This window comes from Ursus arctos, unplaced genomic scaffold (genome assembly GCF_023065955.2).
Source record: "Ursus arctos isolate Adak ecotype North America unplaced genomic scaffold, UrsArc2.0 scaffold_16, whole genome shotgun sequence".
NCBI lineage: Eukaryota > Metazoa > Chordata > Mammalia > Carnivora > Ursidae > Ursus > Ursus arctos.
This window is the reverse complement of record NW_026622830.1, coordinates 44,501,301-44,518,612: the sequence shown is the minus strand read 5'-3', so window position 1 is coordinate 44,518,612 and position 17,312 is coordinate 44,501,301. Positions and strand designations below refer to the sequence as shown.

Sequence of the window (17,312 nt, the reverse complement as noted above, 5' to 3'; positions counted from 1 at the left end):
TATGGTAGGGCCAGGAATAATCACTGTATATCTAGCACCTGGGTGCTAGAAATGTAAAATATGTAGAAATCCTTCCTCATCCACTGTAGTGGGTTGCAAAGTATCTCCCCCCACCCCCAGGTTTATGTCCCCCCAGAACCTCAGAATGTGATCTTTGGAAACAGGTTCCTTGCAGATGTCATTAGTTATGGACCTTAAGATGAATTCATCCTAGATTTATGGTAGGCCTTAAATCCAATGACCGGGATCCTGGTAGGAAGAGGAGCAAAGAGAGACACAGGAAAGAAGGCAATGTAAACACAGGACAGAGACTGGAGTGGTCCTGCCACATGCCAGGAGCCACGAGAAGCTGGGACGGGCACGGAGGGATTCTGCCCTCGAGCCTTCAGAAGGAGCACAGCCCTGCTGACACTTTGAGTCTAGACTTCTAGCATCCAGAACTGTGACAGAATACATTTCTGTTGGTTTAGGTTTGTGGTACTTTGTTATAGCAGCCCTGGGAAATAATACACTCCCTGAGCCCCAATTTTACTGAAATATCCAGCCCAATCCCTTTTCTCCGTTTCTCTTCACTTGGGTCTCTTGTGTAAAATGAGGGTATTCCACAACATGACCCACAAGGGCTCGCTCAGCTGTGAGACTCCATGGTTTGAGCTCCACGGTTCTCAAACCTGGGGAGTCACCTGGGTATCTAGAAGATTGATGCCTGGGTCGTACCCCCACAGGTTCTGCTGTGACTGTCAAGGGTGGACTGGGGCATGGACATGTTTAAAAGCCTGCACAGGATGCTACTGCACAACTACTGAGGAGACTTTCTCTAGGCACCTAGGAGTTGTTTTCCTCAAACACAGGAACCTCCGATCAAGAGCACTCTTCAGAAAGATGCCTTTCATTTTTGCTGACCACTTTGAATCCCCATGACCACCCTCAATGCCATGAGTGAGGAATGCTTCGCTGGAGCAAGCAGTAGGCAGTAGGCCCCATGGGTGAAGCCCCAGCAGCCTGACCCCCACTACAGAGACGGGGCTGTGTGGCTGCAGTGGACAATCCAGCAGTACATGGCGGCTCCCTTGGTTTTGCATGAGTTGGGGGTTCCCGGTCCCAAGTACAGCAAGTCACATGTCTTTACATGATTCTTGCACATTTCTGGGACAGGACAAATGAGACACGGTCTTAGAAAAGTCTTAGTGGTGGAGGTGTTGTGCCACTGTTCTCTGGCCGCCAAAAGTTGTCACTGCAGTCTTTTCTCCCAGGATAAATCTAGTCGCCAGTGACAACCTGGCTGATGTAGGTTTTCAGCCCTTTTGTAGTGTGATGAAAAACTCAAGTAATCGTGTTTGGGGAAGCACTGTCCAGAACCCTAAGTGGCAACCTTCAAATCTATGCTGACCTCCCACAAAGCTTTTAAATGGATGTACCTTAGTATGACCTTGAATATTTCAGCTCCCAAAGAATATCAGTGAGAAATGGCACAGTCAGGCAACCACTTTCAACACAGCTTGACCAAGAGAATTGGTGTCAAAAGAATGAGAGGCTGAATGGACATTCTTAGAGGCTTAATCCTCTTGAGATAAAAGCTGAGAGGCCTTTTCACATGGAGCTTAAGGAGATGAGTTTTGCCAGGATGGGCACGTGGGGTGGGAAAAGTACTGGTGGAGTGAATGACTGAAAGAGATAGTATTCTGGCCTGAATCAACAAGCATTAAGGGAACTCCTTAATACTCTCATTTTTATTCATTCGTTTGACAAAATGAGTGCCCACTGTGTGCGGGATACTGTGTTAGGTGATGGCTTTTTATGACATTTAGTATAAGCTGCAACACTGGCTAAAACGAAAACTCACTTACCTCTCAAAGGTAAATTTAGTGTGAATACAAATAAAATTGCCAATGTGGGAAATTTTCCTTGGGGGTAGTAGTTCAGAGGGGGACTTTCTCTCATCGGCTAGGTAAGTATTGCCTTAACCCTGGCCTACGTGTTTCAGGGAGACACTGACCCAAATAGCCTACTGCTTGCACGTGGTCTTGGGCCTAACTGCACTCAGGCTTGCCCCTCCTTATGAAGGGCAAACCTCTGGTACAATCTGAACTCGGAAATCCTTGCAAGCTGCCCACCTCTCTAGGCCTGACACAAGGGAAAGGAAAGGTATGGCTTTGTTCATCATAGCTCTCAAAGCATCCTCGCAGAGCTCATCTTTTGTTGGGATACACACTGACACTTCACTGATCCAGACATCCTGACGTGGTTGTCTCTCCTGTCAGATGAAAGGGGAAGGGTGGTGGAACAGAAGGAAGTGAAGGCTTAAATCTTGAAGTTTGAGTTCAAGACCCAAAACAGCAGCAACGTGGCCTTGATCAGGAATCTTAACCTTTCTCAGTTTCTGTTGGACTGTCTGTAGAATGAGTTACTGATGTTTACCCCACTGGGCTGTTATGAAGATTGGACAGGACGGGGGCTTAGTGAGGCCAGGGTCGCAGGCTTTTGCTGTCCTGGTATTTCCAGGATGCAGGCCAAGTAAAGGTGAAGCATACACGCACAGGGTATACTATTTATCACACACAGAAAACCACACATTCATAGACATTCAAATTAATCTTTGATTCGTACCTGGATTCTTTAGTGTGAACAGTCAGACTAATAAAAGGAGTAGACTGTGTTAACAATGGCAGATCATACAGGCTGTGCACATGCATGGGTGTGTATGGAAGGATTTCTGTGTAAATTCTAGCACAGATTGTGAGAGTCAGAGTTATGAAACTCACACTCTCCCAAACGATGATTAACAAAGCAGATGCCTTTCAGAAGATGAGCCCCTCTGCCAGGAAAACCTATGTTTGGGAATGATAAGCAAATAAAGGGAGAAAAAGAAATGAGAATGTTGGAGCATTTCACTCCTTTGCTATGGACTGAGAATCACAGACTCCCAGCATCTGAAGGAATGTTAGCGTTCCCAGAAACAAGAATTCCTTCCACCATGCCCCTCTAGAGGGGGTTCCTGCTATGGTAGCAACCAGCCAGCAGCTGGAAGACACTCACCTTGTTTTTGCTGGAATGCAGAGCTAGAAAGGTCTTCCACGACCCAACTGTGACATCCTTCCTTGCAACACTCACATACAGGGCCCCCTGACCTACACTCTGCAGTTATACTTGATAAATGTTGGTATGTGGCAGCCCCACAAATATTTATAGATAGCTTTTGTGCCCTTTTTGGGTTAAACTTCCCCAGGACCCTCATCATTTGAAAATGGTGTAGCTTCAGGGCCTCCCACCCATCCTGCCCAGCTTCCTGGTGCCTGGCCTGCATTCCACCTCAGCCTCTCTCTTTACTACATCTCTCCTGAGATGGCTGTAAAACACATGATGTCACACAGAGGACCCACACTGAAGAGGAGCACTTTGGACTGTCACAAGTTACTACTGTAACCTGCTGGTCATCAATTGGGGGAGCAGCTTTAACATATAACTTTCAATCATGACATCATCTGGGTTTAGTTACACTGAAACAGCCCAGGGTCTATAATATTATAAAGCTGTCTCATCCATGAGGGATGTTCCCACAAAAAGGACCCATAGGAAAATGTTGAAGATAAATTTAGACTATTGAGAATCCTGGTGCCCTCATTAGACTTCAGGTTTTTGTTTTGTTTTGTTTTTTTTGAGAGGGGGAGAGGGGTAGAGGGAGAGGGAGAAACAGAATCCCAAGCAGGCTCCACACCCAGCATGGAGCCCAATGTGGGGCTTCATTTCCCAACCCTGAGATCATGACCTGAGCTGAAATCAAGAGTCGGACGCTTAGCTGACTGAGCCATCCAGGTGTCCCTAGACTTAAGGTTTTAATAAACATTCCACATGTTTGTGTGTATATTCCCAAAACGTGTCCCACAGAATATTAACTCCATTGGCCATTTATAGGAAGAATTCCATTTTCAGATAGGAGATAAGTTATTTGAAACTCTAGGTTCACACTTTTAAATGGTTCACTTATTGGAAGTTCTGAAAATTCTTTGACATGCCTCAGCACACTGTGCTGGCTACAGAGGGAAAGAGGGGTCACGTAGGGGGAAAGAAGTATCTTCTGGGTGGAGTACTGCACAGAACAGTTGGGGGGAAATGCTGCATCAGCCCAGCAAACTTTGTTAGAGCATACCAGGGGAAGACTCGCCTGGTGATCAGGTGCCCTGCAATGTCCTCAACTGTGGGTATGTCAGGCAGGTGGCGTATGAGCACTCACAGGCAGAGACGTGCAGCCTCCACCAAGGAGACCTCCAGGAATCACTTCATCAACTTCTGCTATTCCTCTTAAATGGTTTTTTCATGGGACTAATTAGAAGTTCCTAAAATATCATGAAAGTCTCCTTAAGATTCCTTTTTGATAAGGTAAACTTCCTTCTGGATTCAAACCATCCATTGAGTTTTCAAGTGGAAATTTCTTGCAGAAACTAATTTAGTGGTACTACTGGGAAGCACTGTCTATGAGGAATTACGGCAGCACAGGGCTTGGGTGGGTCTTGGTCCCAAGTGCCTACTGCAGATCAGGAGGTAGCCTTCGTATACTGAGCGTGTAGTACATGCTTGGCACCTTCACACACACGATCTCATTTCAACTTTAAGACCACCTTGCTAGGTAATATGTCTGCTTTCTCAATAGAGAGGCTCAGAGGGGTGGAGAAACAGAGAAGGAAGGAAAGAGCCGACATAGATGGCTAAGGCCAAAGACCAGGGAGAGCCTCCATATCTCCTCAACTCCCAGAGGACAGCCTCTGGAATATTCCTTTTCTTTGGAATACTCTAGAAGGAATGCAGCTCATACAACAGGAAAACCTCAACAAAATTATTATGAAGGAAGAGGCAGAATCTATCCTAAATCAAATGATACACCTGCCCTAACCAAAGTCCAAATCTCCAAATAATTATGCCAAAAGACACAAAGATTTAATAAAAAGATGATGGTCAAGAACTTGGAGATTGAACTAATACAATATAATATGACAATTATATCTCGCAAAAAAAGCGGGGGAAAAAAAGAACTTAAGATTAAAGTAACCTCAGTGACATGCACGACAATAGTATGAAGCAGGGCCAAGTGCCTGAGGCCCTCAAACATTAACTTCATGGGAGGTCTGGTGGGTGGGGAGCACAGAAATGAATGTGGTAGCCAGGATGGAACCGGCAAGGCTCAAAGTCATTGGCTCTGAAAGTGTTTTTGGTTTTTTTTTTCTTATATACTTCCCGAGTTAGTTTATATGTCTACTACTTTGGCATACAATAGGCACAAAGCATTTTTTTTTTAAACTGCCAACTATTGGTGGGTCAACGGCAGGCTGTTGGAACTGCAATTTCTTTGAAGATCCTAATCAAATAATCGTTGTCAGGCTCCTCACACCTCTTTCTGCACAAAGAGGAGAAAAATGTGAAAGTCCAGTACTTAACTATCTCTTCTACTCTAAAGAAAGTCTATGGAAAATACCCTCTGCATTACTTTGGGGGAGAGACATCTACTTGCAAGGGATGACTGGAAAGAATACTGGAAAAGTGAGAATGGACAACTGGGTCATTTCCTGGTTTCCACCCAATAAGCCTTTGTCATATTTATTTTATTTTAACTGAAATAAATTCAGAGGTCATTAGATACTGCTGCATTCAAAGATAAATTGCAAAGGAAAAGCGTCAAAATAACTTCTTGGTTATTTGCAGCTTGGGACCATCTATACTTCTATTAATTAAAAAAAAAACAGAGAGACTCTAACAGAGTTTTCTCAAAATGAAGAATAAAAATGCAATAAACTATATCACTGGGCAAATGTTGAAAAGAAAAGAAACCTCTGTATTTTGGAGTGAAATATTATCTGATGCAGAATATATGCAATAATTGCTCTACTATAAACTCCTTTTTCAAAACCAGAGTTCATCACAGAAACATGGGTTTAAAAAATTAATCATCAGGCCATGAATTGTACTGCCATAAAAGAGAGCCATTCTTTTCTGCTTATAAACAACAAAACTACCACATATGCAGATGCATGCCTCAGTACCTCGGTGCAATGGTGTATTTACTTTTATAAATATTTAAAGTCAGACCTTTGAATTTCTAATGAAGTAGTACACCACTTTACAAAATAAGGTACTAGTAAATTTAGATGTACGACAAATAGAACTCTGTTCAGAATACTAATTGCTGCTGTTGATATTCTAAAACTAAAAAAAGTAATGATATTCAGATTCCATCTAAACAAGCCTAATACATGTGCAGAAATCTTAATACGTCTTGATGAAACCTTACTGCTAAAATTGTTAAATTATCAGATGAGCTAACCACCTCCTATTTTTGGTTTGTTTTAAGTTATTGGAGGTACAAGGCAAGCTTCCTGTCTGGCACTTTCCACCCCCACCCCCCAGCTCTTGTTTTAATGATACACATTCAATTATCACAGGCAAGAAAAGAGTCACATCAGAAACATCTGTAGTTTGCCATATAATGACTGGGTGTTCCCCATGGAGACTGACCTTGTCACCCAGACGCAGGTGCTGAAAGGCTGTGTGATGGGGTGCTCACACGTGTAAATGTATGACATGATTATGAAGAATTCAATAGACACGGTTATTTTCCACCTTAGTTTATGTTAACGTAAGCTCACATGTTGTGCTCTTATGATTAATCGCCTGCTCCAGCCTGCAGCAGTTAAATATCCTTGCTCTCAGCGGAGTCCACAAACCACTAACCTAGAAGGTTCTGATTACGTGATAAGGTTGAATCCTGTTTGAAACTCGCAGGTGACCGTAACTTTACCTGTGATCGGGATCTTCGCTGCCATGCTTTCTTCCCTGCTCTCATCTCCACAGCCACTGGAAACTTCTAAAAACAAAACACATGATGATAAAAGTGTATCTCAAGGACATATTTATGGAGTGGACCTTTGTTTGCCTTTTTTAAAAAACTGCCATTCTTTTTATTTTCACTGCCTCCCCATGTCCCTTTCTGTGCGTTAATTTTTTTGTCTGAAATTGTACTGTTTCTAAAAGGAAACCTATTCTTTTTAAAGATTATTTATTTATTTGAGAGAGCTCAAGAGAGCATGAGTCAGGGGAGGGGCAGAGGGAGAGAGAGAAGCAGACTCCCTGCCAAGCGGGGAGCCTGATGCGGGGCTCCACCCCAGGACTGGGAGATCATGACCTGAGCCCAAGGCAGACCCTTAACCGACTGAGCCACCCAGGCACCCCAAAAGGAAACCAGTTCTAAATCTAACGTATCTCTATGTCGCCTTTAAGCAAAATACTATAGTCCAACATCTATCAAATTCAAATAGGGCTTAAAACAAGTGAGCTCTGAATTCTGCACATGTATATTGACCTCTGGGTATACCCTGAGCAGCTCGTGGTTGTCTTAGAAATGCCATTACAGCAGTTTCCTGGCATGCCTTAACAGGACTACTAAAATAATCACAATTTCTGGATACTAAAAATTGGCTATTAAATTTGGGGGGCATAAACTTATTGATTCTTAGTCATCTCTTGAAACTTCTGTAAGGTTCCATTACAATTAAAAAGAATGTTTACAAATTAAGAGTAAATTTTACTAAGTGATATCAAAAACTTCACAGTATTTTATGGAATCATTTTAATGGAATCACCTTCATCTTTGTGACATGATCAAAATCACCTATTGTCAAGAGATTCATTTTGCTAATATTTCATTACTTATAAAAACTTATTGGAGGGGTGCCTGGGTGGCTCAGTCAGTTAAGTGCCTGACTTCGGGTCAGGTCATGGTCCCAGGGTCCTGGGATGGAGCCCTGTGCCTTCGATCCAGCTCCACATTGGGCTCCCAGCTCAGCAGGGAGTCTGCTTCTCCCTCTTCCTCTGCCCCATCCCCCACTTATGCTCCATCTCTCTTTCAAATAAATAAATAAAATCTTCAAAAAAATTTATTGAAAATTCAACAGAACTGCAGACCTATGATTAGGTCTTCCATTCCTGTTAGACTAAACGAAAACAAATATATTTCCTAAAAGGTGGTATAAAACAAAGACATATCATGCATATTAAAATCAGAAGTATTCTCTAGTCAGCCTAATTTTATAGGTATACCTTGAGAAAGAGGGTGTTGTGTTGAGTCTGAATGCATATTTTCTGTGGACAGAATTTATAGCAATAGTTACCTTGTTCCTTTGTACGAACACTGTTGAGCCACTGAGCGGGTTTGGCTTCCTTTATTCCACTATTGTCATTCAGAATAGATGGCAAGCTGCAAGATGATTCATTACTGTGAATAGCTGACCCATCGTCACACTCTTCTGTAAGGGCTCTTTTCAATAATGCCGTTGCCTACAGTGTTTAAAAGAAAGCACAAAGAAATAAAAACAAACTCTAACCACATTACCCTTGGTTTCAAAAACCCAGCCTTCAAATGTAATTTTAGGTTAAGCTTTACTTGGGATTTAATTTGCTTCCTGACATTTAACTGAAATTAAAATGTCTTCAAGATGAGACAACATCTGATTATTTTCCAGCATAATTTTTTTACAACAACTTGCACTTGTGATACCTTCTTTGAGGACTTATAGAATGCAGAAGTGTTCTTTGACTCGTGAAGTATGTATATGAGATGTGACCACCTCCGTTAATCTGGGCTGGTTTATCCAAGATTTACCTTTCACTGCATGAATCTGTTTTTCAGGCACGGAAGACAGTTGATTTGGAATGAGAAAGAGATCCAGGAGAATGTGACCTTGAGGTATCCCCAGGCTTCTAGAAATGATCCCTGAACTTCCCCAAATGGGAAGATTGCAGAAAAACTTTGTGGCTGAGGAGGATACAAGAAAGCAAAAAGAGAACTAACCTTATTCTAAATCATAATCTTCAATCAAGGATAAAGACACTCCGCACTTTGCCACTCAATCTGCTGGGAGCTCAGGAAACTGGCCTGCCACACTGCCTATCTGTTTTCAAAGGGCCCTGAACTGTCTTACACATATCACTGCATGTCTCACGGGCAGGCAGGTGGACACAGATTTCATCACGGCCAACTTGAGAGGTAGAAAACAAGTGGCAATTAACAGGACAAGTTAATACTCATGTCTATTCATTTCCAGGTCAGTACTCTCCTGAGAAATTCAAATATACTGGTAACAAGAGGTAACCAATGATGACATCACCTCCTTCCAGAGTGTATGTTTCTCTCTCACTTCCTACTTGTAAGTGATTTGCCCAGGCTTTTGGCAGAGAAAACCTAGGTGGTGGTGCTGACCTATCACTGGTATCTAATGACAGGAGTAAATGCAGGGTAGTGTCCAACCCAACCCGTGGGAAACAAACATGAGACTCTATAAGTTAATATGAAGAGTGGGACTGGACAAAGCCTCACGGGTCATCTTTAGTCTAAGCACAAAGCAGTAACACCATAATTATCTGGGGAAGAAGAGGGAAGACTATAATCTTTCCTTGGGATTACTATGAAAGAAGGTGAAGATGCCCTGACAGGGAGAATCACTGAGGCAGAATATGGAAGATCTAGCCTTGTTGAGTTTGGTCTGGAACATACTTTGAGGTTACTGCTGTGGACCTTGACATCCCTGCAAGGCTCTTGCCTTCTGCCCTCCCTAGGACTGGCTGGCCTCTTGGACTCATGCCCATCCCAGGAGCTGTAGCAGCTGACTGGAGGGGATTTAAGGAGTTCTAGTCTCCTTGGCCAAGGGACTTGGCATCACGTTAGACTTGCAGCCAAGACTTGTCTGTGGTCTACTTCTAGTAACCAGGTGCTTTTCTTCCATTTGTTTAAATTAGTCCTGGATCTTACTCCAATTGTAGTACCTCTATATTAGGATGATCTGCACAGTATCCCTGCTTCTGCAGACTAGGGTTTGGGTATAAAGTCCTGCCTCTGAAGTTCGGGCCAAGGCTGGTTCCCGTCACTGGCTGCCACAGTACCCCAATCCCACCTGCCTACATGGACCACGGCACTGCACCTGCTTCCAGAATCTGTCCAGGAAGAGAGGTACGAAGAATAGGACCGCATCCTTGAACTGCCATCTCTCAACTGTCAGTATGATCTCTGGACCATCCTGGCATGTCTCATTTCTAGATCTTCCCCTATCCCGATCTAGTCTCTTCCCACAGAGAGTTAAGCACCCATTCTGTGTGCTCAATAATCCTGGCTATGTGAAAAGCATTTTAGAATATGAACAAAAAGAATTGGCCCAGATTTTGAAATGAAAGCTGTAGTTTTCTTTTTCTGATAGTTAAAATATCCAAACATCTGAAAGACCCTCAAAGATGTATTTCTTCCACATCTTACCTTATGCAATAGCTGTAGCTAATGATTTCTTGGCATGATTTCATAATGGACTCTGTCTTCACACATATCTTAAGAATAAAACTGTTCAAGGACTGCTACAGCTTCCTGCACTTTGTGCTGTGGAATTTGCAGACAACAGAAACTGGGGTTGCCAGTGACTCAGATTACTTCTCACTAGGCCCTCAATGATGACACACAATTTACCTTACTGTTTTGCGCATCCCTTTTCATACGAGATCCTATTTTGCTTTAGCTGGGTTCCAACTGGGCCTCAAAGTAAAATCCTATAATAATATTGCAAATATCTTTCTACTAAGTCCTTCAATGCTTGATACCCATACCACCCCTGCCACCAGTTCTACACTGAGCCTTTTTTTTTTTTTTAGGGTGAAGTAAGTAGAGTGGTGGGCACACTGCAGGCCTTTATTTACTTCGTATACTTCATAAATGAAGATAAATGATCTTCACTACTCGATACTCCTATCTCTAGGATTTCTCTTACTTTTTTGATAGGGACATTTATAAAAGGACTCATCTTCTAAGATAGTTCTATAGATAATTCCTCAAAGATGAGTTTTTCTATCTGTAAGGACTTTGGTAGAAGGTGAAATTATTACATGAGAATGGCTGGCTTGGCTTTATTGAACCATGGAGCCAACAGAGAGTAGCAGATGTGCCCAGTGGGTCATCAGTAAAGGAATCCACAATATAAGGCCCTTACAAGCAGGGAATAATGATAAGCAGGACAGAAAGAAACGTCAGCCTCAGACAAAGGAATCATCAGTAAGTTTTGAGTCAAAAACAACTTCAGTAGAGTCCGGAGAAACATCTGTAATACATTCTCAAGCTGTATTGTTTGCAGACCTTTTAGAAAGGCGTATTTTTAAGGAAGCCCCCAACTTGAAGGAGCTTGCAGCCTGAGGCTACAACACTAACCCATACCTGCACAGGAACAAAAGCCCAGAGAAGAGTGAACAAGCTGCTTTACACAGCTCACGCTGGGACTGAATGGGCTTTGCAAACTGGAGCTCTCTATGTGAAAAATGCCACCAGACAACAACTTTTCCTACTGGCCTCCTGATGGTGCTTATGAATGGACTATGCTTGGATTTCAACTTATCCGTTAGCTAATAAAGGCTCTCTTTGATTTCACACATTTTGAGCCCAGGAGGGGGATGAAGACTTTCTCACTGTTCTCAGCAGTCTGATGCTTAAGTCAATACCAACAAACTAGTCTCTCAACTTTTCTGCCTTCCCCAGAGCCAGAAGAAAGGGAAATTCAATGCCAAGGCACACACTGTTTGCAGAATGACTGATGGTGATATCTCCACATTTCAGATCTTACGAAAGAGAAACCATCCCATGAATTATATTCAGCAGGACACCTAGAGTTTTGGTTCAATCTACTAGAATTTTTCTCAAAGTTCAGTTTAAATAGGATCCTGCTAGGTCTAGAACCCCAAGAGTCATCTTTTTTTTTTTTTTTTAAGATTGTATTTATTTATTCGACAGAGAGAGATACAGCCAGCGAGAGAGGGAACACAAGCAGGGGGAGTGGGAGAGGAAGAAGCAGGCTCCCAGTGGAGCCCGATGTGGGTCTCGATCCCAGGACTCTGGGATCACGGCCTGAGCCGAAGGCAGACGCTTAACGACTGACCCACCCAGGCGCCCCCCCAGAGTCATCTCTTAATTTATATCCAGAAACGATCAACTGTGATATTCACATGCATAGATAGATAAACATATTACTGGAAAAGACATCATGTCCAAAACACTGTTAAAAGAAATGAAAGGAGAAAATCGAATGCTCAAAATATTGCAACAAATTGTACCAATTTATAGGCAAAAAAAGTTCTTACAAGACAATGAGAAAAAAAATTACTAACCTAATAGAAAAATGAGCAAAGAACATGAACCTGCAAATTATTAAAGAAAAAATACAAATGGCTAACAAATCGGAAGGGGAAAATTTGACCTCAATTGTAATATAAAGGTCAAATGAACAAAAAAATTGGATGTCATTTGTACTTCTCATTCTTGGTGCTCAAAAAAAAAAAAAAGTCAACAGTATCTAGTTTCATAAAAAGCTCAGGGAAATTATATTTTCACTCATTCCTCGTAACTGATGACCCTTCCAGAGTGAGACTTACTGGTGTAGAGCTACAGCGTTAGAGAGGTACATACTTTCCGACCTGACAATTCTACCTCTAGAAATTCATCCTAAGGAAATAGCGTGCACAGCTGTAAAAATTGAATTGCTTAGCTGTTGTTTGAAAAAAATTTTTTTAACTAGAGGAACAATTAAAAACAAACTTCAACAACAGGAGCATGGTTAAAGAGACTGGCATATCCATGCGGGGGTCTCTGTACAGCCATCTGAAATGATGTAGAACATGGGTTGATATGATGGAAAGTCCACTTGCAATAAGTGGGGAAAAAAAGCGGTTTTGTACACCAATAGTACAGCCCATGTTCGTCAATATATTAAATAGTAAAAACCACACACTGCAATGCCAATGGACAATTTTCTTTTATTCTTTTTGTTTACCTTAATATTCCAAATTTGGAGAGTTTTTTCCCTTTTTTTTTTTTTTTTTTTTTTAACATATGCTACCGGTAAAAAAAAGTCTGATTTCTGTGATGGGCAGATAAACAGAGAGTGAACGTGAAAGCATTTAGTAAAATTAAATTCTCTTCTATACGTAAATCAGTGTTATTAATGCAGATACAAAAAAGCAAGAGAATTATGGCTATAGACAGCAGGTGAAATTTTCTCCTAATACACAGATTTAACTGACCTTCCTCAAGAACCTTCCTCTCGCATACCGGAAGTAAATTTTCACAGCTTAAAGCAAAAATGCTCTTAAGTTATATCTAAGTTATAGGAGTGGAAGGGAAAGGAAGAGGGAAAGGGGTTTTTAGCTATGTCACAATTAAAAGAAATGGGAAAGTATTCATATGAGCCACCAAACGAGTATTCAAAAGATAAGATTAAAAAAAACCAGTCCATCAATTAGAGAGAGGAGGAGGGATTTCTGCAACCAGTCACATGTCTCTCTGGAGGTGCATGTGTGGTGGGGGAAAGACTGACCTACTCTGTGGTCACCATCACTCTGTGGACCAGCAAGCCACTCTGCTTTGCCTGCAGAAGTTCTCCAGGGCAGACAGAGACAACACGTGGGAGAAAAGGAGTATTAAGGCACTTTGTGTTTTAATGAAGCACCCAACTCATTTTTTTTTCCCACATAAAGTAATTACAAATTTTTCTGATTTAAAAGCATGCAGCTCAATTATGTAATTACCTAATAGGTTATGCAGGTGCTGTGGATCTTATCTGGTCTCAAGGGGACATAATCCGAGTTTCGGAGGCTTTAATGATGTATTTACTCAAGAGACGGATTGACTCCAGCTGACAGCAAAGGGACCCACAGGTAAACATCATTTACATGTGGCTGTTTAATTAGCCATTTACCCAAGAGATCAAAGTAAATATTTCTGAGCTTCATTAGATTCTTCACCAAGTAATTTCTAGTAGAGCTTTCTTAAATTTTGAAAATCTCTTAGTTTTATGATTTTTATCTATGGAGAAATATTTAACCCATACTATTTACTCAATGTGTATATTGTTTCAGTGCAGAGAAACAACTCAAAGACACTTCATTTTGCTCATTGGACAGGATAATTGTGTAAACCAAAGCAGTCCTAGAACCCACAAAAGCATTTTGTTGTAAAGTTCACGAGGCTTGTCTCGCTCATGTCATTTTGGTAACATGGTTCTTTAGGAACGTGCATTTCTTCAGCCCCAAACTAACAGAAACTCCCCGCTTACTTCTACTTTTAAGGACAGACTTCATCATTAATTTGTTGGTAACTTTTATGATTGTCACTAAGATGAGATCATGATTTAAAAAGGAATAAAAAATCTACTAGGGGAGGCAGAATATCATGTGATTCCTAAGTTCTTAATCAGGCAGTCCCCTTCCCATTAATACTGGAGTTATTATTTGAAAAATTATGAGTGAGTTGGTAGTCTGGAACTTGGAATAAGTGTTCAACTATAAACAACTTAAATAACGAGATGATTAGATAGCAAAGAGCAGTAGACCAACACTTTTTTCACCCTTGATGTGGCTGAGATGGGAAGTACTTGCAGTGAATGCAAAGAATGGGAAACAATGTTGTTATAAAATAGTACTGAATAAAATGGGCAACAAAACCTGAGAACAGAATCCTTCTTAAGAACTACATTTATCAACAGATATGCAAAGGACCTAAGAAACACGGGTTCTGTCTTTCCTAAAGAATATCGTTCTTTATTTACTGAATCACACAAAATGCAGTAAAATGCAAATGTGTGTGGGAAGGATACATCCAAGGTTATCTGTGAAAAGGGAAATGGGATCCATGAGAGGCACATGGGGGCTGCATCTATAACTGCAATAGCTGACTTCAGAAGGAAGCAAGTAAAGGAGGGAGAGGAGAGGTCGGGTGATGGCAGGGCTGGGGGGAGAAGGAAGCAGAAGGTGAGGTTTGAAACAAATCTGATGCAATGGTAACAACACACATGAACTTGGGCAGGCATGGGACTGTAAGGTTCATTACATCATTCTATGTGTGTATGTCTGAAATCCTTAAAAAAATCTTACTCTTCTCTTTTAATTAAAGAGGCAAGGAAGAGGGGCTCAGGAAGGACTGAAGGTGCTCTGAAAGGCCTGGCAAAGGGAGCGATGGCAGAGACTCTGGACCACACAGTGACACAGGCGTGTGACTTCAGTGCTGAGGTGGCAAGGCTTGCCTCCAAGGGGAGCACATGTCAAATCCTTGAACTTTGAACAGGATACAAATACAAACTTAAAAAGGATCAAAGCCAGAAAACCCTACATTACAGATAAAGATGAGAAAACACACTTTGAAACAAGACACAGTGACAAGACATTAAACTTAGAAGAAGCGCCATCTCTATGAATAGATGGCCTTCTAGAGAATCACAAAGACTACACTGGGCACACTCTAGACCTAGGCTCCTGGGTCCTCCCTTGCTCTCCTTGGGGATCAGCTCCATTTGTTCAGTATCTTCACACTCCCCCTCAGGTGCCTCCTTGCTTAAAAAGCTCTCAGGGCTTTCCAGGTCTGCTAAACCAAACACAAACTCCCTACTTGGGCTGGATGGATGCTGCGCACAGGGCCGGTGACCACCCTAGACCTTCTTATCCACCATCCCCAACCTGGAGCCCGCCCTCCAGCCAGGAGGACCAGAGCTTGGCTCTACTTCCTGGGTCTGTTCTTTGGCTCCCAACAGCCCTTCCCTGTTGCCCCCACCATCGCCTGCCTGATGCACCCCCTGCACTCTTAGCCCGTTAAAATTCTGTGTCTCTTTTAAGGGTCACCTCATACCTCTCTACTCCCTCCACTGTAAAGTCTGCCCTCACTGGATCTCCGCATGGCTTGGCTCCTTTTTCTGAAGGCCCATATCCTTTGCTATTTCCTTATTGTACACATCCCACTATGGCATTCCCCAGAAGGAGATGCCAAGTTTTCATTTATTTGTCTCTCTCCAATGGATCTGTGTTAGTGCCTGTGTACAGAGGTGGGTCAATACGTATTGGCTGAATTAACATTTATGACTGTTCAGTATTTTTAAAGTATGGAGTGGAGAAAGAAAACCAGAATGCTACAAGATGCTTCTAAGTTCCTTGAAAAATGTTGTGGTTGTTATGTTTAATTAGGTTACCTCTAGGATCTGAATTAACTGTATGGAGGGAGTTGAGATTCCTACACAAAACTCTGTACAAAAGGCCTGAAGTGCAAACAAACCAACCACAAAATCTCACTTATTATGTAACATTTTTTTGAAACAATTTAACCATTGTCAAGAATGTGACTATTTCCTCAAATAATCATTTGCATAAACTTGAAATTTATTTTTTTAAAAATAAATATTACTGACCCTTATCGTCTGGTTCATGTTTCTGACTGGGAAAACTTCAGATGGCTTAGCTATCTCTTCTCTGATAGAATTATCATGTTCTTGCAAGGTGGCAACATGCTGATCCAATTCTGCCCTCAATAAGGCTGCTGCTGGTGCTTGTTCAGATCTACAAAACAGAAAGGGGAGACACATTAAAGATTGGCAGTACTGTGTTACCTAGGAGTTTCCTTCATTTTTAGAGGTGCCACAATCAAGTTAGCAAAGGACAGTTTATCCAGAAGAGTCTGGAACCTAGTACATTCGGGAGTAAGGTAATTTCCAGCGTCTAGGTATCTTTTTTTTTCCCCCCACTTATTTTGGTTATGAGGTCACTGCTAAATAAGCACTCTCAACTTTGATTGCCTACTGGAACCACCTGGAGAGCTTTGCAAAATCTAGGTGCCTGGTGCTACCCCTAAAGGAGCTAGTAAAACTGGACTGGGGTGTGGCCTGACCGTTAGGATTTTTTTAAGGCTCACAGAGTGGTTCTAATATGTAGCCATGGTTTCAAATCTCGGCATAGATGGTCAGATTCCTCTTACGTGTGGTTAATAAAAGAAACTGATCACATTTTATTCTCAACAACACTTTATCCTTGTTATACTCTTACTATGGTCTACTTGTAATTAAAAAGCATTAAGATAATATTAGGAAAGAGTTAAAACATGAGCCTAAGTTATATGCCCAGACTATGGCATATTGTACACCTCTGGGGTAGGAAATGGACAGATGAACCTGGAACACCTTGGCATCACAGAGGAAGCTCTCAGAGACTACTGAGTCATGTCTAAAGGCCTCAGAGGCTACCATGAAGGGGATTCCACTGGCCCAAGATGAGACAATTTGAACACCAGGAAGAATAATGACTGCAATGGACTGACACATAGCAGATACATGAAAATCATGAGTTCATTTAAAAAATAAAGAACAAAAAAAGTAAGGAAGCTTTTAAAAGAATAAAAACCCTTGAATTCAGCCTTTAAAAGGAAGCAAGTCTTGCCACATGCTACAACATGCATAAATCTTAAGGACATTATGCTAAGTTAAATAAGC

General features: G+C 41.7%; 1 protein-coding gene across 6 annotated transcripts in view; it reads right to left on the bottom strand.

Moving 5' to 3' along the window:
- Positions 1-17,312, bottom strand: part of KIZ (kizuna centrosomal protein) — a 126,996-nt gene that overhangs the window by 23,572 nt on the left and 86,112 nt on the right. For all 6 annotated transcript variants that reach the window (XM_026487469.4, XM_026487470.4, XM_057312708.1 and 3 more), the window contains 3 exons: positions 16,239-16,386; positions 8,157-8,322; positions 6,788-6,853 (listed from right to left, as the gene is read on the bottom strand). In XM_026487469.4, the coding sequence (XP_026343254.2) occupies positions 6,788-6,853; positions 8,157-8,322; positions 16,239-16,386 (380 nt within the window). The remainder of the gene's footprint in view (positions 1-6,787; positions 6,854-8,156; positions 8,323-16,238; positions 16,387-17,312) is intronic.